The sequence below is a fragment of the Hyla sarda genome, chromosome 1 (genome assembly GCF_029499605.1).
Source record: "Hyla sarda isolate aHylSar1 chromosome 1, aHylSar1.hap1, whole genome shotgun sequence".
NCBI lineage: Eukaryota > Metazoa > Chordata > Amphibia > Anura > Hylidae > Hyla > Hyla sarda.
The window spans coordinates 598,933,661-598,953,641 of record NC_079189.1 but is presented as its reverse complement, the minus strand read 5'-3'; the positions used below and the strand labels follow the sequence as shown (position 1 = coordinate 598,953,641).

The following is a 19,981-nucleotide window of genomic DNA, read 5'->3' as shown; positions in this document are numbered from 1 at the left end:
AAGATAAGGCAAGGAAGTAATGTCAGCAACTTATAATGAATGATCGGGGCATAGAGGTTATGGAGGGGGGGGGGGGGGAACTTCCTATAAACCAAATATGAGTTATTTACAGTATATGATAGTGCTAAGAAAAAAAAAGTCCTGCTTAGGCACCATTCATACTGCATTTGTGCAGTTTTCTAGAGATAGATATGAGATAGATAAATAGATATGAAATAAATAGATAGATAGATAGATATGAGATAGATAGATAGATATGATATAGGTAGATAGATAGATATGAGATAGATAGATATGAGATAGATATGTTATAGGTAGATAGATAGATATGAGATAGATAGATATGAGATAGATAAATAGATATGAGATAAATAGATATGAGATAGATAAATAGATAGATATGGGATAGATAGATAGATAGATATGAGATAGATAGATAGATAGATATGAGATAGCTAGATAGATATGAGATAGATATGAGATAGATAGACACATAGATAGATAGATAGATAGATAGATAGATAGATATGAGATAGATAGATATGAGATAGATAGATAGATAGATATGAGAGAGATAGATAGATAGATATGAGATAGATCGATATGAGATAGATAAATAGATATGAGATAGATAGATATGAGATAGATAGATATGATATAGATAGATAGATATGAGATAGATAAATAGATATGAAAGAGATAGATAGATATGAGATAGATAGATATGATATAGATAGATAGATAGATAGATATGGGATAGATAAATATGAGAGATGGGTAGATATAGATATGAGATAGATAGATAGATATGAAATAGATAGATAGATATGAGAGATAGATAGATAGATAGATAGATAGATATGAGATAGATAGATAGATAGATATGGGATAGATAGATAGATAGATAGATATGAGAGATGGATAGATATAGATATGAGATAGATAAGACATAGATAGTTGGATAAATAAATAGATGGGTGGATAGATATGAAATAGGTAGATGAAAGAGATAGAAATATTAGATAGATAGAAATAAAAAATTCAAGATTATTATGATAAATGTCTTCTGTGTAATAAAAAATAAAATTATTTAATAAATCATAATGATTATTAAATGAAATCCTGTAGTTCACTTACACATTGATGTTCTGCCCCGAGTATCTGTCATCATGGTGGTCTCGGTGGGGTCTGATGTGGTCTAGTCACTTATATATTATTCCTTGGAAACCTCTTTGATCATGAACTCCGCTTTCCCTCTTTTCTCGGGGTCGGGGTCCATCACCCGTTACTTATCCTTTTTCTCTATTTTTGGTTTCTTTTTGTTTACTACTCGTGTCGTTCCCTTGCAGGCTCTATATTTCCTCGAGTGAAGTTTGTTCTCAGAGGATCTAATGTCACCTTCTACTGTCGGCTGAACACCGCGGGTCTGATACAAAACGTCCATTGGAGTTTCGGAACAGACGTGGCCCTACAACCGGTCTATGACATTGTAAATGACACGGTCAGTAAGGTCACCCTACCCAACCTGACGGCAGTCACCATGAGTGTCACGTGCTCCATCCGTACACCCAGCCTGCAGCATCTGGATAAAATACACCTTACAACTGGATGTGAGTATTTGGTGACCAGAGGCAGTCATCATGATGTGATACCCTGTATTAAAGGGGTATTCCAGGCAAAAACTTTTTTTTTTTCATATATCAACTGGCACCGGAAAGTTAAACAGATTTGTAAATGACTTCTATTAAAAAATCTTAATACTTCCAATAGTTATTAGCTTCTGAAGTTGAGTTGTTGTTTTCTGTCTAACTGCTCAATGATGATGTCACGTCCCGGGAGCTGTGCAGTTCCTATGGGGATATTCTCGCATCATGCACAGCTCCCGGGACGTGACATCATCATTGAGCAGTTAGACAGAAAACAACAACTCAACTTCAGAAGCTAATAACTATTGGAAGGATTAAGATTTTTTTATAGAAGTCATTTACAAATCTGTTTAACTTTCCGGTGCCAGTTGATATATATATATAAGTTTTTGCCCGGAATACCCCTTTAATATCACTATAATTTAGAGATTGTCTGTATATCTAGTAATGACGTAACTATAGGGATTGCAGATATGATAAGTTCCCCTCACTAGAGCAAAGCAGAGCCAGGAACGATATACAGTGGTCCCTCAAGTTACAATATGAACTGGTTCCAGGACGACCATTGCATGTTGAAACCATTGTATGTTGGGACCATAAGTCTATGGAAACCTGGTAATTGAATCTGAAGCCACCAAAATGTCATCCAAAAATAGGAAAAAGTGAGGATTAAAGAAAACTAAGTAGATAAATAATAGAGATAAAGCAAATCCTAAAAGTAAGAAAGATCTGCTTGGAGCTGTAACCACTGTCTATTTCAGTGTCACCCAACCAGGGTGCCTCCAGCTGTTACAAAACTACAACTCCCAGCATGCCCGGACAGCCGAAGGCTGGGAGTTGTAGTTTTGCAACAGCTGGAGACACCCTCTTTGGGAAACACTGGTCTATGTAGAGAACAGGAGCTTCTTCAGGGTCCTGTACAGAACATACAATGCATACACTTTAGGAATACAGGGGTTTTACCAGTGAAATATCTATTCTGATTGGTCGGTTCTTCCAGCCATTGACACGTTTCGCAGATCCCATAGCATTGTATGTTGAGTCTGGTTTCAAGTTACAATGGTCCAGAAAAGACCATTGTATGTTGAAACTATTGTATGTTGAGGCCATTGTAAGTTGAGGGATCAATGTAATAGTACACAGGAAAAGGAGGGGTATTTGCCCCAACCAGTCCATTCACCAGCTACTCCGCCTGCTTAGGTCCATTGGTATCCTGAAATAACCTGCTTAATATTGTACAGGCCTCCTTTGTGTCACCAAAGCTGCTTTAACTTATTGTGGTATGGCACCTCTAGCACCTCCAGGACCTGCATCAATCTTAAAAAACGGCGGACCGCCTCCAACCTCCTTTTTTTAAATTTATTTTTTACCATTGGAGGTGGCCAAAAACAGCTAAACACACTGGGGGAGATTTATCAAAACCTGTCTAGAGGAAAAGTTGCTGAGTTGCCCATAGCAACCAATCAGATCGCTTCTTATATTTTTGACAAGGCCTCTGCAAAATGAAAGTAGCGATCTGATTGGTTGCTCTGGGCAACTCAGCAACTTTTCCTCTAGACAGGTTTTGATAAATCTCCCCCACTGTTGTATGCAGTTTATGTTCCTACCATAGATATAAAGAGAATAAAGAAGCACACAGTTTTCCCCCATATCATGCACACTGACCATCACTAGTCCTTCAGTGCCATTTGTATTATTTCAGCTAAGCCGCATCCATGTGTTTTATTACTATAACTATGTCCTGTGATCACCAGTCTGTCGTGTGTCATCTGATCCAAAGAAAACCAAGTGGTCAGTCCAGGGTCAGCTGACTTCCTGTGAACTACAAGATAACCTCATAACCTACCAGATCTCTCCGGCTAGTTCCCAGACCCCTCCCCTCCAGCTCCATCTGTATACTGCTGCTGCAATCTCTATGGGATCAGGATATATAGCAGTTATACACCTCCCTTCTAGCTCTATCTGTATACTGCTGCTGTCTCTATTTAATTGGGATATATAGTAGTTATACATCTCCCCTCCAGCTTTTTCTGTATACTGCCGCTGCTATCTCTTTGGGATCAGGCTATATAGTAGTTATACCCCTCCCCTTTATCTCTATCTGTATGCTGCTGCTATCTCTATGGAATCAGGATATATAGAAGTTATACACCTACCCTCCAGCTCTATCTGTATACTGCTGCTACTATCTCTATTGTATCAGGATATATAGAAGTTATACAACTACCCTCCAGCTCTATCTGTATACTGCTGCTGCTATCCCTATAGGATCAGGATATATAGTAGTTAAATGAGTACTGTCATTAAAACTATTTTTTGCTATTGCACTCCTTATGGTAAATAATAAATCTTTCTAATGTACTTTGTTTAAACAAAATGAAATTTTCTATGTTTTATTTGTGTTTAAAAAAAAAAAAAAAAAAAAAAAGCTTACTACTTGTCCAGAGCACATTTCCCCCCCCATCTCTTGCACATACTTTGGACTCCTGCTGGCCTGGAGAAGTCCAAAATCAGGAAATGCAGTCTGGAGTGCTGAGGGGTGTGTGTGCAGCCTTATCCATTCATAGCTCATCTCACACTGAACTGCTCTGGGCTGTGTGTAGCAGAGTGAGGGAGGAAGTTCTCCCCTGTATGGCTTCAGATGATGTCACACCTGCTGGGGAACGCCCCTTCCCAGTCTGTGAATCTGACTGAGACTGAGCAAAAAATACAGAGCAACATCAAGGTAGAAAACTAAAAAATTATAAAAATAAAGGCCGGGGGGTGGTTTATCATGATGGGGGCAGTGACCTGGGAGGATTATACAATTTAACAAGATCATGACAGGTACTCATTAATCACCTCTCCTCCAGCTCTATCTGTATACTGCTGCTATGTCTATGGGATGAGGATATGTATTAGTTATACATCTCCCCTGAGGCAGCGTTGACATGTATTGTTGCCGTAATTTGGGTATTTTGATATGTGTTTATCTAGCTTGATTATGCAAATTGGGATAAAAATTTGTCCTTTTTACAGCGATTTTGGAAAATCACTGGAAAAACATGGCCAAAGCATTGGTTATTTATAGAGATGAGCGAACTTACAGTAAATTCGATTCGTCACAAACTTCTCGGCTCGGCAGTTGATGACTTTTCCTGCATAAATTAGTTCAGCTTTCCGGTGCTCCCGTGGGCTGGAAAAGGTGGATACAGTCCTAGGAAAGAGTCTCCTAGGACTGTATCCACCTTTTCCAGCCCACCGGAGCACCGGAAAGCTGAACTAATTTATGCAGGAAAAGTCATCAACTGCTGAGAAGTTCGTGACGAATCGAATTTACTGTAAGTTCGCTCATCTCTAGTTATTTACCATGAAAAATGAATAAAAAATTATGTAAAAAAAATAAAAAAAACATGGCCAAAGCACTAAAAAGGTGTCAAAAATGCATTGGTCATACACGGCCTCCAAATCTTCCTAAAACACCTCAGTTGTGATTATAGGTCAGATCACTTTGTCCTCAATATCTCTCAAAAAAAATAAAATAAAAACACTTTGAATAAGAAAACACATCAAAGCTAGGACACGTCAGAAGTTTTTTCAAATGACAGTGGCCATTAGGGTCAGATTTTAATATTTTCTCTCTCTCTTTACAGATCTTCCGGAAATGCCCGAAAACGTTTCCTGTATTTATTTCCACAAACGAAACGTCACGTGCAGCTGGAACCCAGGAAATGACCCCCAAATCCCTACAACCTTTCACCTGACTGTGTAAGTCAGCCGGGCATGATGGGAGTCGTAGTTTGGTAACAGCTAGAGCAGTGTTTTCCAAACGGTGTGTCTCCAGCTGTTGCGAAACTACAACTCCCAGCATGCCCGGACAGCCTACGGCTGTCCGGGCATGCTGGGAGTCGTAGTTTTGCAACAGCTGGAGGCACGCTGCTTAGAAAACACTACTCTAACCTCATTCACGTTCTGATTCACAGGCTCAATGATGGCGGAAAGAAATGCTCGACAGCCGCCAACTCCTGCTCCTTCCCCGTCGGCCGGGAAGACTTCGGAAGGGAATATATTGCGCAATTGTTGGTAGAAAATGCACTGGGCAGCGCAGCAAGACGATTCACAGTGAACACAGCAAAGATAGGTAATCGGGATAAATGATCAGAATATAGGATTTTAAATGTTGTATTATACTTTTACATCACTAGAGTAAATACAATAAACATCACCTTAAAGGGTTAATCCGGTGAAAAACCTTTTTTTTTAATTAATTTTTTTTTTTTTTAAATCAACTGGTGTCAGAAAGTTAAACAGATTTGTAAATTACTTTTACTATTAAAATTTTTTAATTCTTCCTGTACTTACTAGCTGCTGAATACTACAGTGGAAATTCTTTTCCGTTTGAAACACAGAGCTCTCTGCTGACATCACGAGCGCAGTGCTCTCTGCTGACATCTCTGTCAATTTTAGGAACTGTCCAGAGTAAAAGGAAATTCCCCCCCCCCCCCCCCCCCATAGCAAACAATATGCTGTTCTGGACAGTTCCTAAAAATGGACAGAGATGTCAGCAGAGAGCACTGTGCTCGTGATGTCAGCAGAGAACTCTGTGTTTCAAAAAGTAAAAAAGAATTTCCGCTGTATTATTCAGCAGCTAATAAGTACAGGAAGGATTAAGATTTTTTAAAAGAAGTCATTTACAAATCTGATTAACTTTCTGGCACCAGATGATAAAAAAAAAAAAAAATTTAAAAGTTTTTCACTGGAGTACCCCTTTAAATCAGGAGGGGATAGGAGGGGGATGCAGCTGCACTTTTCTTCTTCCTTGTAGGGAAGAGTAGAGAGCAAACCCATTTTAAACATATTTATGTTGATAATTTTAAAAGCAGGTGAATGTGAATTAAAGGTTTTATTTGGTGACAGGTTCTCTTTAATGATTACATTTACTGTATCTGTTATTTCTCATTTATATCTAATTTTTTAGTGAAAATGGATCCTCCTGAGATTCTGTTCTTAAAACCACTTCCAGTTAAAGACCCAGCTTTCTTAATGTCATGGAGAAGACCGACGCTAGCACCTGATGAACTAAATGTGAAATGTAGCCTACGCTATAGGCAGCTACAGCAGGATGGTCAGTGGGTCAGTATTTAAAAAAAAAAAAAAAACTAATTGATACCGTGCACCAAAGACGTATAAGGAGGTTTTCCAGGACTTTTACATTGATGACTGAGACCACAGTGCTCTCTGCTGCCACCTCTGTCTGCATCAGGAACTGTCCAGAGCAGGAACAAATCCCCATAGAAAACCTCTCCTGCTCTGGACAGTCCCTGACATGGACAGAGGTGTCAGCAGAGAGCACTGTGGTCAGACTTGAAAGAACTACACAACTTCCTCTGTAGTATACAGCAGCTGAGAAGTACTGGAAGGATTAAGGTTTTTGAAACAGAAGGTTTTTTTTTACAAAATCTTTTGCATGCCTCATGTAGGTAATATTGAAACCCTTCTGGGTGAAATGTATGGGGACCCCCCCCCCCCCCCCCCCAGAATGTTACTTAAATTGATAGCTCACAGACATAAAGGTGAGATCCCTTGTTTGGGGATCAAAACGTAATATTACCATGGCTGTTTTTTTTGTTTTTTTTTGTTTTTTTTGGGGGGGGGGGGGGGGGGGCTCGTCTGGGATCTAAATTGCGGAATCCTAGGGATGATTGACGGGGAACCCTGATATGTTACCATGACACTGACCTATTTTCGGGATTGGTCATTGATATCAGACTGACTGGGTGCCAACAACCAGCACCCTGCCGGATCAGCTGTTTGCCGATGTCAGGGTGCATGCATATACAGAGAACAAAGACAAATGTAGACAGCTCCATACATATACATAGTGGTCACGAAGGGTTATTGCAGCTGTTGTTTACTCCAATGGAAACTGAGCTGCAGTAGGTCGGCATGGCCACTACATAGAGCCGCCATGCTGATTAAAGGGGTATTCCAGGAAAAACTTTTATATATATATATATCAACTGGCTCCAGAAAGTTAAACAGATTTGTAAATTGCTTCTATTAAAAAATCTTAATCCTTCCAATAATTATCAGCTCCTAAAGTTGAGTTGTTCTTTTCTGTCTGACAACAGTGCTCTCTGCTGACATCTCTGCCTGTCTCGGGAACTGCACAGAGTAGAAGAGGTTTGCTATGGGGATTTGCTTCTACTCTGGACAGTTCCCGAGACACGTGTCATCTCATCAGAGAGCACTTAGACAGAAAAGAACAACTCAACTTCAGCAGCTCATAAGTACTGAAAGGATTAAGATTTTTTTTATAATATAAGTAATTTACAAATCTGTTTAACTTTCTGGAGCCAGTTTTTTCCTGCATAACCCCTTTAACTATTACTTTAAAGGGGTACTACCGTGCTGACAACTTATCCCCAACTAGAGGATAGGTGATAAGTTGCCTGATCGCGCGGGGTCCCGCCGCTGATCTCGCACGCAGCACCCCGCTGTCATCAGGCCCCGGAGCAAGCATCCGCTCCGGGTCTAATGACGGGGACGGTGATCGTGACGTCACAGCTCCGCCCCCGTGTGACATCACGCTCCATCCCCTCAATGCAAGTCTATGGCAGGGGGCGAGACAGTTGTCTTGCCCCCTGCCACAGACTTACATTGAGGGGGCGGAGCGTGATGTCACACGGGGGCGGAGCCGTGACATCACAATACTTCGGCCCTGTGATCGGCAGTCATCAGACCCGGAGCGATGTTCGCTCCGGGGCCTAATGACAGCGTGGTGCTGCGTGCGAGATCGCGACCCCGCGCGATCAGGCAACTTATCCCCTATACTCTCGAGTTGGGGATAAGTTGTCAGCACGGCATTACCCCCTTTAAAGTAATAGTTAAAGGGGTTATGCAGGAAAAAAATGGCTCCAGAAAGTTAAACAGATTTGTAAATTACTTCTATTTAAAAAAAAAATAAAAATCTTAATCCTTTCAGTACTTATGAGCTGCTGAAGTTGAGTTGTTCTTTTCTGTCTAAGTGCTCTCTGAGTACAGCGGGGTGCTGCGTGCGGCAGCTTATGCGTGCGAGATCAGGCAACTTATCCCCTATCCTTTAGATAGGGGATAAGTTGTCAGCACAGTAGTACCCCTTTAATGATCCTGGGCTACCTCCTATATAAGTGGCCTTCAACCTGCCAGATGTTGCAAAACTACAACTCCCAGCATGCTCGGACAGCCAACGGCTGTCCGGGCATGCTGGGAGTTGTAGTTTTGCAACATCTGGAGGTGCGCAGGTTGGAGACCACTGTCCTATATCATCCTTCAGAGCCGCACTCACTGTTCTGCTGATGGGGTAACTCTAGTGATGTGTTGTATTAGTTTGAATTACTGTTAGTCCCAGGTTCACATGGCAAATGCATCATGTCAGTATTCTTATAGCAGGACTATACCCATGACCTTAACATGTGGAAAGACAAGGAAATGAGCTACAATCTCAGCGGACTCCATGCCTACACAGAATACGCAGTTTCCCTAAGGTGCATTGGGAGCAGTGGTCAGATATGGTGGAGTGAGTGGAGTGCGGAGCTCACAGGAAGGACGGCAGAACAAGGTAAGTTACTACAGGGGCAGAAGACTGACATCTGGTCATTTGTGACCATTTCTGCCCTCTATTATGAATTTTGGACCACTAGGCTGCAGGATTATAGATCATTGGCTATTGTATAGATGTATATGTCTGTGTGCGAGTGCTTAAAGGGGTACTCCGGCGGAAAACTTTTTTTTTTTTTTTTTTTTAAATCAACTGGTGCCAGAAAGTTAATCAGATTTGTAAATTACTTCTATTAAAAAAATCTTAATCCTTCCAGTGCTTATTAGCTGCTTAATACTACAGAGGAAATTATTTTCTTTTTGGAGCACAGAGCTCTCTGCTGACATCATGACCACAGTGCTCTCTGCTGACATCTCTGTCCATTTTAAGAACTGTCCAGAGCAGCATATGTTTCCTATGGGGATTTTCCCCTACTCTGGACAGTTGTTAAAATGGACAGAGATGTCAGCAGAGAGCACTGTGCTTGTGATGTCAGCAGAGAGCACTGTGCTCGTGATGTCAGCAGAGAGCACTGTGTTCCAAAAAGAAAAATAATTTCCTCTGTAATTTCCATTCATCAGCTAATAAGTACTGGAAGGATTAAGATTTTTAAATAGAAGTAATTTACAAATCTGGATAAGAAAAAATTGGAAAGCGCTCACCTTCTCCGTGCACGAGCAATCAGTCCTCCTTCACTCTCTCCAGAATAGAAAAAATCCAAATGGAGTCCCAGCACCGGTAAAACATCCATTTATTAGAAATTTCATTAAAAATCCACAAAATACAAAAAGGTGCAAACAAGCATGAATGAGGTTGAAACCTCCCCCTCTGACGCGTTTCCGACTTACTGGTCCTTAATCAAGGCCCGGTAGGGCGTAAACGCGTCATTGTTGGCAGCAGGGAGCAATGTGTCATATTGGAAAGCACTTCTTCTGCAGCATACAACAGAGGATAAGTACTGGAAGGCTTATGTCTTTTAAACAGAGGTATTTTATAAAGCTGCATAACTTTCTGGTACCAGTTGATTTTAAAGGGGTTCTCCGCCATAAGGTGATTTTAGTACGTACCTGGCAGACAGTAATGGACATGCTTAGGAAGGATTTGCGCTTGTCTTGGGGATAAATGGCTATGTTGTGAGATCACCATAACACTGTGGCTAGCTGTTTGTGAACTAGTATTTCCTGTTTGAGTTTTCTTCTTTGCCTACAAATCCCATAATTCCATGTTCCTCCCTCCCACACATCAGCCACCCCACCCATTGAAACATAAATGAGCTGCATCCATTCAAAACACCTCTGTTTTCCAATAAGGGTGCCTACAGCTGTTGCATTAGTTGCAGATTGATCTCTCTCCCACCAAGCGATGGCTCCACCCATTGAAGCAGACAGGCTCCCTGTCATCAGCTGACTAGTGATGTCAGGTCTCGGCCGCATTGCAACCTGGGAAAAATCTGAGACAACAGTCATTTTGTATGCTGTAAAAAATAAATATTGGGGTGAAAATCCCATAAGAATTGTGAGAAAACCGTCACACACAGGTACAGACACTATATTATCAACTACAATAACTTTACAGCCCCTGTAGCATAGTCAAATAAAAAAAAAATCCTGGAATACCCCTTTAATTGTTTCCCTCTTTAAAGGGGTACTCCGGCGCTTAGACATCTTATCCCCTATTCAAAGGATAGGGGATAAGATGCCTGATCACAGCTGTCACGCCCCCTCCCATTGGCTTGCATTGAGGGGGGCGGAGCGTGATGTCACACGGGGCGGAGCCTTGACATCACAACGTTCCGGCCCCGTGATCGACAGTAATCAGACCCGGAGCGAACATGCTCCGGGGACTGATTTTAACGGGGTTAGGCGTGCAAGATCACGGGGGTCCCCAGCGGCGGGACCCCCACGATCAGGCATCTTATCCCCTATCCTTTGGATGGGGGATAAGATGTCTAAGCGCCGGAGTACCCCTTTAATAGACATAGATCCTATAGAATAGCTCATACTATGATTACTATATGCTCAGCTCCAGTGCCCATACAACAGATCAGTGTTTCCCGACCAGGGTGCCTCCAGGTGTTGCAAAACTACAACTCCCAGCATGCCTGGACAGCCAAAGGCTGTCCAGGCATGCTGGGAGTTGTAGTTTTGCAACATCTGGAGGCACCCTGGTTGAGAAACACTGCAATAGATATATATTCGCAATGTAATGCCTAATGCATAGATACAGTACCAAAACCAAGCTTCGTACATAGATACAGTTCTAGAACCAAGCCTATTGCATAGATACAGTACCAGAACCAAGCTTAATGCTTAGCTACAATAACAGGACCAAGCCTAATACATAGATAAAGTACCACAATCAATTTGCAGAATTGACGCGGACGTAATGTATCCCTCATGAAGCCACAGATGACTCCAGCGAGTGTGAGCATTGGCCATGTCTGTATGTGCCCTGACTGGTCATCTATGATAACTGTGTGCGGCTCATTTGTTCTCAGCTCCGACTCACAGTGTGGAACTCTGGAGAGTGATCGACTCCACGGAGAAAAAACGTCTTTTATTCCTGATGTGGAAGGTGAGTGTATATACAGTATACGAGGCTGTCTGATATGTCATGCAGGACAGGGCTACTATTAAAGGGGTACTCCGGTGAAAAACTATATATTTTTTTTTTTATAAACTGGTGCCAGAAAGTTAAACAGATTTGTAAATTACTCCTATTAATTTTTTTTTTAATCCTACCAGTACTCATTAGCACCTATATACTACAGAGGAAATTATTTTCTTTTGGGATTTCTTTTCTGTCACAACCACAGTGCTCTCTGCTGACATCTCTGTCCATTTTAGGAACTGTCCAGAGCAGCATATGTTTGCTATGGGGATTTTCTCCTGTCCTGAACAGTTCAGCAGAGAACACTGTGGTCCTGACAGAAAAGAAATCCCAAAAGAAAATTATTTCCTCTGTAGTATACAGATGCTAATAAGTACTGGAAGGATTAAGATTTTTTTTTTATAGAAGTAATTTACAAATCTGTTTAACTTTCTGGCATCAGAAAAAAAAAAAAAAAGTTTTCCACCGGAGTACCCCTTTAAACACAATATGAGCTGTATACATTTCCATGCAGTGAGCTCCTCCTAGGACAAGACAATGACATTGTCACAGTATATAGGAAGCAGTACGGTGCCAGGCCCCTGTCAACCTTATGCCCCACACCCTACCTCTAGGGTAGCTGAACCAATGCATCCTCCACATTACCACCCAACACCCTTTCCTGAATGATCCATTTCATCAGTCACACAAGATGCTGACATATTAGGATCTAAGGCCCTCACACTTGAAAGCCAATGGTGACTAGTAATCTCCTCTTCCTGGATAAAGGGTAAATGGGCACTGTCATATACAAAAACTTTTGATATGTTGTAAAGCATGTATAACCAATAGGTTTTGCAATTGCTTTCAATAGAAAATTTTCAGTATTTCATACAGAAAAATCCAGTCAAAAACTGCCCCCCTGCCTGCTTGGACACATACTAGTCCTGCTGTGTCCATGAGTCATCACCTACGTCATGGACACACTTCCTTGATTGACAGCTGTGAGCGCAGGGCTCAGACCTGGAGGAAAAATCCTCCCACTGTCATCTTGTGTCCGGCTACTGTCAGTGAGGACAAGCTGGGAGTTGTAGTTTTGCTAATGCTAGGGGAGATGTGAACAGACAGCATACTGAGGGAGGGGGCGGAGACCTGCACAGTGAGGCCACGCCCCCTCCCTTTCAGAGGAATTCAGACTAGGGAGCTAAATTAAAAGTGTAATAAAAAAATAAATAAAGGTTCTAGACACATAAAAATTAGATTTACATGGTCAGGATTAGGTACTGAGTGATATATAGATATATATATATATATATATATATATTTTTTTTTTTTGTTAGATCTGACGGTTACGCTTTAAAGGTTAGCCTGAGTATATGCCATCAGTAGTATATTCCTGGAATGCCCCTTTAAATGGTTTCCAGGGTTAGAAGCATTGCAGCTATGGAAGTCATGTTTGGTAACCGTGACCAGATGAGGGGTGCGGTGTAGTCACCGTTCATGCAGATGTTATTCTTCTTTCTGTAGGAGAGATCCGGTATACGTCCAGCTGGGATTACACAGGGCTATGACGTGCAATGGTTTTCCGAGGACGAATCCTTTGACTCCGGGAATATTACCACAACTAACCGTGAAATGATGTTACATATATCGGAGGAGGCTTATATTGTATCTGTGGTGTATTTCAACTCTGCAGGGCGCTCTCCGAAGGCCGTGTTAAGGATCCCGGCCACCAGGGAGAAGGGTAAGTAAGAGCCGCTGCCCGTAACTATGAACGCCATATAGCGGAGGCTTTGATTATACTTCTCCCCTATCCAGCTGCCGGATCCACAAACCCTAGATGTGAATGCATCCTTACACAGGTATCATTGAAATGACTTTGTAACATTTGTGAGAGAATAAAGTTGGTTCAAGACGCCATAATGTAAATTTTCAGTTTTATTCCCTCAACTTACCATGGCCTCAACATACAATAGTTTCAACATACAATGGTCTTTTCTGGACCAATGTAACTTGAAACCAGATTCAACATACAATGTACAGACAGTCCAGATCTGTGAAACGTGTCACAACTGGAGGAACTGACCAATCAGAATGGGCATTCACTGGTAAATCACCTCTATTACTGAAGTGCATGCACTGACTGACTGTCTGGTAGCGCCCCCTACCGTACAGGGAGGAACTACAAGTTTTGTACTACTCCTTACCTGTGCCAGGGTTAGCTGCTCTTTTTGGACACCAAGTAAGGGCGGCTCCATTTTGGACACTTGGTGTACTGTATAGGACCCGGAAGAAGCTCCTGTCCTCTACTCTACATAAACCATTGTTTCCCAACCAGGGTGCCTCCAGTTGTTGCAAAACTACAACTCCCAGCATGCCCGGACAGCCGTTGGCTGTCCGGGCATGCTGGGAGTTGTAGTTTTGCAACAGCTGGAGGCACCCTCTTTGGGAAACACTGAAATAGACAGTGATTTACAGCTCCCAGCAGATCTTTCTTCCTTTTATATGTAAGGATTTGCTTTATCTTTATTAGTTATCTACTTATTTTTCTTTAATCCTCACTTTTTTCCTATTTTTGGATGACATTTTGGTGGCTTCAGAATAGGGATCGACCGATTATAGGTATGGCCGATATTATCGGCCGATAATCACGATTTTGGGCATTATCGGTATCGGCAATTATCTTGGCGATAAGCCGATAATGCCCCGCCCCCCGCACCGCCCCCACCGCACCGCGACCGCCACCCCCTCGACCCGCCGCACCGCACCCCAGACCCACCGCATCGCATCGCACCCCCCACCGTGATGCTAGGCGGTATACCGCTACACCGGTCGGGCCCCTCCCCCACCCTCCGAGTCAATAAAAAAATTAAACTTACCCGTAATGGGGGTGGTCAGGGCCATCCATCGTTCATGTAGTGTCCGGGGGCGTTCCGGGTGGAGGGTGGTCCGGGCTGTCCTTCTTCTCCCACGGTCTTCTTCTCCACTCCGGGCAGGCTCCGGCCTAGTACGCTGCATAGACGCCGCTACGCTGTGACGTCAGGTGCGTCGCTGCGCACGGGCGTCACTGCGCAGCGGCGTCTATGCAGCGTACTAGGCCGGAGCCTGCCCGGAGTGGAGAAGATGACCCCCGGAGAAGAAGGACAGCCCGGACCGGACCACCCTCCACCCGGAACGCCCCCGGACACTACATGAACGATGGATGGATGGATGGATGGCCCGGACCACCCTGGCAGGTAGGGGAGAGAAGCGGGTGGTGGCGGCGGCGGCCTATGGCCCCACAAAAGCCACTGCAGATCATTGATTTAAAGCGCCCACTTTAAATCAATGATCTGCAGCGGTGTCGCAGGGGGTTAAATAGCCGATAACTTATACCGGAATATCGGTATAAGTTATCGGCTATCGGCCCTAACCTGCACCGATTATCGGTATCGGTATCGGCCCTAAAAAACCGATATCGGTCGATCCCTACTTCAGAACCAATTACCAAGTATCCATAGAGTTCTGGTCTCAACATACAATGGTTTCAACATACAATGGTCGTCCTGGAACCAATTAATATTGTAACTTGAGGGACCACTGTAATTGAATTTTTTTTTTACATTTGTTATCAACCTGAGATAGGATTTGTCTGGAAGGAATGTAGGGGGCCTCACAGGGTTTGAGAAGTGTTCTAATAGGGCGTTCTCACAAAGTGAACCCCTTCAAACTCAGGAAACACATCATGTATAGATTAAAGGACAACTGTAGCGGTACACATTTATATATGCCCGTGCCTCAAAAATAAACAAAATGAACTCATACATACCTTCCTACGAGCCCCCGTTGGTCCGGCACAGGCCTCACGGTTCGGCAGTGCTGACGTCATTCCACTTCCTGGGGACGGGGACGCCGCAGAGCCGTCGGCGTATCACCGGCCGTAGCGATGTCCCGCCCGGCCTGTGATAGGCTGAGCTCACTGTCATGTAAGGAGCTCTGGTCGGCTTCTTACATGACAGTGGGCTCAGCCTATCACCGACCGGGGCGGGACATCGCTACAGCCAGTGATGCTCTGCGGCGTCCCCGTCCCCAGGAAGTGGAATGACGTCAGCACTGCCGGACCGTGAGGCCTGTGCCGGACCAACGGGGGCTCGTAGGAAGGTATGTATGAGTTCATTTTGTTTATTTTTGAGGCACGGGCATATATGTGTACCACTACAGTTGTCCTTTAAGTATTGTACCATATGGATGACAACACCCTACTTGTTTTTCTGCTTGTAACATATATAAGGAGGGGTCTTTCCCCTCTCCTCAATAGACCTGATTCTGAACACTGCTTGTGTCTGTGTCATTTCTCCGAGCTCGTGTCTATTAATCAGAAGCTCTTTGACATCGCATTGAAGTCCCCTTGAAGACTTCCCCGACACAATCCAATTTGCCAGGTCCTCCTTAGGGGTTAACTGTTTATTGTAGCCGTAGGTTCATTATTTTCAAGCTTAGTAGATGAGGGTCTTGAACAGAGGGTCTTGGACTCCATAATGCATTTTGACTGCAGGTTTTGTTTTCTAGCTCGGGAAGTGATCTCCACTGTCCAGGTAGCCGCAGCTGAAGGCGAAAGCGCAATTTTGACCTGGACGGTTACTGATTTGCGCTACCGAAGATTTGTGCTAGACTGGTACCTCGATTCTGGAGTCGGCTTCTGTAATATATCTTTTCAGTATGTGGAGAATTCCTCAACGTGGACGATTGAGAAAGGTAACACAGCACCGTATGACACAGCTCGCACTTCACAGGAGGGGTTACTTTATATACCCCACAATCCTCCCAAAAGTATCCTTAATGTAGTTTTAAAGTTTTTGGGGTTTTATCTACATGAAAAGTTTTGCACAACATTATTTTACCCTTTACTCCAGAGCTGCATTCATAATTCTGTTGTTTGCTACAGCAGTGTTTCCCAACCAGAGTGCCTCCAGCTGTTGAAAAACTACAACTCCAAGCATGCCCGGACAGCCGTTGGCTGTCCGGGCATGCTGGGAGTTGTAGTTTTGCAACAGCCGGGGGCAAACTGGTTGGGAAACACTGGCCACAGCAAGAAAAACACCACTGAGCTGAGCTCCTAGTATTCAGTGCATTCTGTTATGTCTCCTAATTTACAGATAACGCTTCATCTGGGTGCAGACACTGAATAAGCAGAAAATCCTGCAAGATGGTTACTCAGACTTAAAGGGGTACTCCGGTGAAAACCTTTTTTCTTTTAAATCAACTGGTGGCAGAAAGTTAAACATAATTGTAAATTACTTCTATTAAAAAAAATCTTAATCCTTCCTGTACTTATTTGCTGCTGAATACTACAGAGGAAATTCTTTTCTTTTTGGAATGCTCTCTGATGACATCACGAGCACAGTTCTCTCTGCTGACGTTATTATAATAATAATAACGCTTTATTCATTGTTGTCCTTAGTGGTATTTGAACCCAAGTCCCCAGCACTGCAAGGCAGCAGTGCTAACCACTGAGCCACCATGCTGCCCTTAGCATACATCTGCTATGCACGGTTGCTAAAATGGACTGAGATGTCAGCAGAGAGCACTGTGCTCGTGATGTCATCAGTGTTCCAAAAAGAAAGGAATTTCCTCTGTAGCATTCAGCAGCTAATAAGTACTGGAAGGATTAAGATTTTTTAATAGAAGTAATTTACAAATATGTTTAACTTTCTGCCACCAGTTGATTTAAAAGAAAAAAGATTTTCACCGGAGTACCCCTTTAACGACGCAGGACGTAAATGTACGTCCTGGTGACGTGGTACTTAACGCACCAGGGCGTACATTTACGTCCTGAGCATAACCGCGGGCATCGGAGCGATGCCGGCATTATGCGCGGCAGGTCCCGGCTGTGCATAGCCACGGATGTCCGCCATTAACCCCTCAGATGCCGTGATCAATACAGATCACGGCATCTGCAGCATCGCGGTCACTTAACAGGATGATTGGATCACCCGCAGCGCTGCCACGGCGATCCGATCACGGAGGTCCCCTCACCTGGCTCCGCTGCCTTCCGGGATTCTTCTGCTCTGATCTGCCGCAGACCAGAGCAGAAGATGACTGATAACCCTGATCATTGCTATGTCCTATACATAGCACTGAACAGGATTAGCAATTGAGTGATTGCTTTAAATAGTCCCCTATGGGGACTATTAAAGTGTAAAAATTAAAGTAAAAAAATTAAGTAAAAAAAATGTGAAAAACCCCCTCCCTCAATAAAAACGTAAATTGTCCCATTTTCCCTATTTTACCCCCAAAAAGTGTAAAAAAATTATTTTATATACATATTTAGTATCGCCGCTTGCGTAAATATCCCAACAATTAAAATAAAATGTAAATGATCCCGTACGGTGAACGGCGTGAACGTAAAAAAAAAATAAATAAGTCCAAAATAGCTTCTTTTTTATAACATTTTATTCCCCAAAAAATTAATAAAAAATGTAATAAAAGTTTTGTATGAGCAAATATGGTATTAATAAAAAGTACAGATCACGGCGCAAAAAATGAGCCCTCATACCACCGCTTATACGGAAAAATGGAAAAGTTATAGGTCTTCAAAATAGGGGGATTTTAAACGTACTAGTTTGGTTAAAAAAGTTTGCGATTTTTTTTAAGCGCAACAGTAATAGAAAAGTATATTATCATGGGTATCATTTTAATCGTATTGACCCAGAGAATAAAAAACACGTCATTTTACCATAAATTGTACGGCGTGAAAACAAAACCTTCCAAAATGTGCAAAATTGCGGTTTTCTTTTTAATTTCCCCACACAAATAGTATTTTTTTGGTTGCACCATACATTTTATGATAAAGTGAGTGATGGAATTACAACGGACAACTGGTCACGCAAAAAACAAGCCCTCATACTAGTCTGTGGCTGAAAATATAAAAGAGTTATGATTTTTTGAAGGGGAAGAGGAAAAAAGGAAAACGTAAAAATAAAATTGTCTGAGTCCTTAAGGTCCAAATGGGCTGAATCCTTAAAGGGTTTAAGGGGGTATCCAGGAAAACCCTTTTTAAAAAAATATATATATACATATACAAAAAAAACTGGCTCCAGAAAGTTGAACAGATTTGTAAATTACTTCTATTAGAAAATCTTAATCCTTCCAGTACTTATGAGCTGCTGAAGTTGAGTTGTTCTTTTCTGTCTAAGTGCTCTCTGATGACACCTGTCGCGGGAACTGTCCAGAGTGGAAGCAAATCCCCATAGCAAACCTCTTCTACTCTGTGCAGTTCCCGAGACAAGCAGAGATGTCAGCAGAGAGCACTGTTGCCAGAGAGAAAAGAACAACTCAACTTCAGCAGCTGATAATTATTGGAAGGATTAAGATTTTTTTAATAGAAGTAATTTACAAAAATTTTTTTTTTCCTGGAATACCCCTTTAATAATTTTACTCAGTCCAAGTGAGGATCAATGCAGGATAAAGTAAACAAAATATATGCATCCATTAAGACCCGAGTTAGTGGTCTATATATATACCAATAGTATATTTTTCTTATTACTGCATGGCGGTCTGATTAAAGGGGTACTCCGCTGTAAAATAAATCAGCTGGTGCCAGAAAGTTAAACAGATTTGTAAATTACTTCTATTAAAAATCTCAATCCTTCCAGTACTTATCAGCTGCTGTATGCGCCACAGAAAGTTATTTTCTTTTATAATTTCCTTTCTGCCTGACCACAGTGCGCTCTGCTGACACCTCTGTCCTGTATTATTGGTGTTTACTGGAAATGTTGAGGCACTGAGCTTTTAACCCCTTAAGGACCACGATTTTTTCCGTTTTGCACTTTCATTTTTTCCTAATCACCTAAAAATCATAACGCTTTAAATTTTGCACCTACACACTCATATGAGGGCTTATTTTTGCGCCACCAATTGTAATTTGTAATGACATCAATCATTTCACCACAAAATTTACATCGCCCCCAGAAAAAAATATTTGTGGGGCAAAATAGAAAAAAAAAGCAATTTTGTAACTTTTGGGGGGTTCCGAATCTACGCAGTGCCCTTTTCGGTAAAAATTACATCATATGTTTATTCTGTAGGTCCATACGGTTACAAGGATACCCAATTTATATAGGTTTTCTTTATTTTACTACTTAAAAAATTATAACTACATGCACCAAAATTTGTATGTTTAAAATTGTCTTCTTCTGACCCCTATAAC

The 19,981-nt window shown here is 42.2% G+C and overlaps 1 protein-coding gene across 4 annotated transcripts in view; it reads left to right on the top strand.

Annotated features, from left to right (window-relative positions):
- Positions 1-19,981, top strand: part of IL31RA (interleukin 31 receptor A) — a 64,189-nt gene that overhangs the window by 19,878 nt on the left and 24,330 nt on the right. For 3 of the 4 annotated variants that reach the window (XM_056547553.1, XM_056547569.1, XM_056547545.1), the window contains 8 exons: positions 1,346-1,610; positions 5,279-5,393; positions 5,609-5,766; positions 6,604-6,758; positions 9,054-9,225; positions 11,702-11,778; positions 13,321-13,537; positions 16,342-16,527. In XM_056547553.1, the coding sequence (XP_056403528.1) occupies positions 1,346-1,610; positions 5,279-5,393; positions 5,609-5,766; positions 6,604-6,758; positions 9,054-9,225; positions 11,702-11,778; positions 13,321-13,537; positions 16,342-16,527 (1,345 nt within the window). The remainder of the gene's footprint in view (positions 1-1,345; positions 1,611-5,278; positions 5,394-5,608; positions 5,767-6,603; positions 6,759-9,053; positions 9,226-11,701; positions 11,779-13,320; positions 13,538-16,341; positions 16,528-19,981) is intronic. The other variant, XM_056547563.1, reaches the window with a different exon arrangement.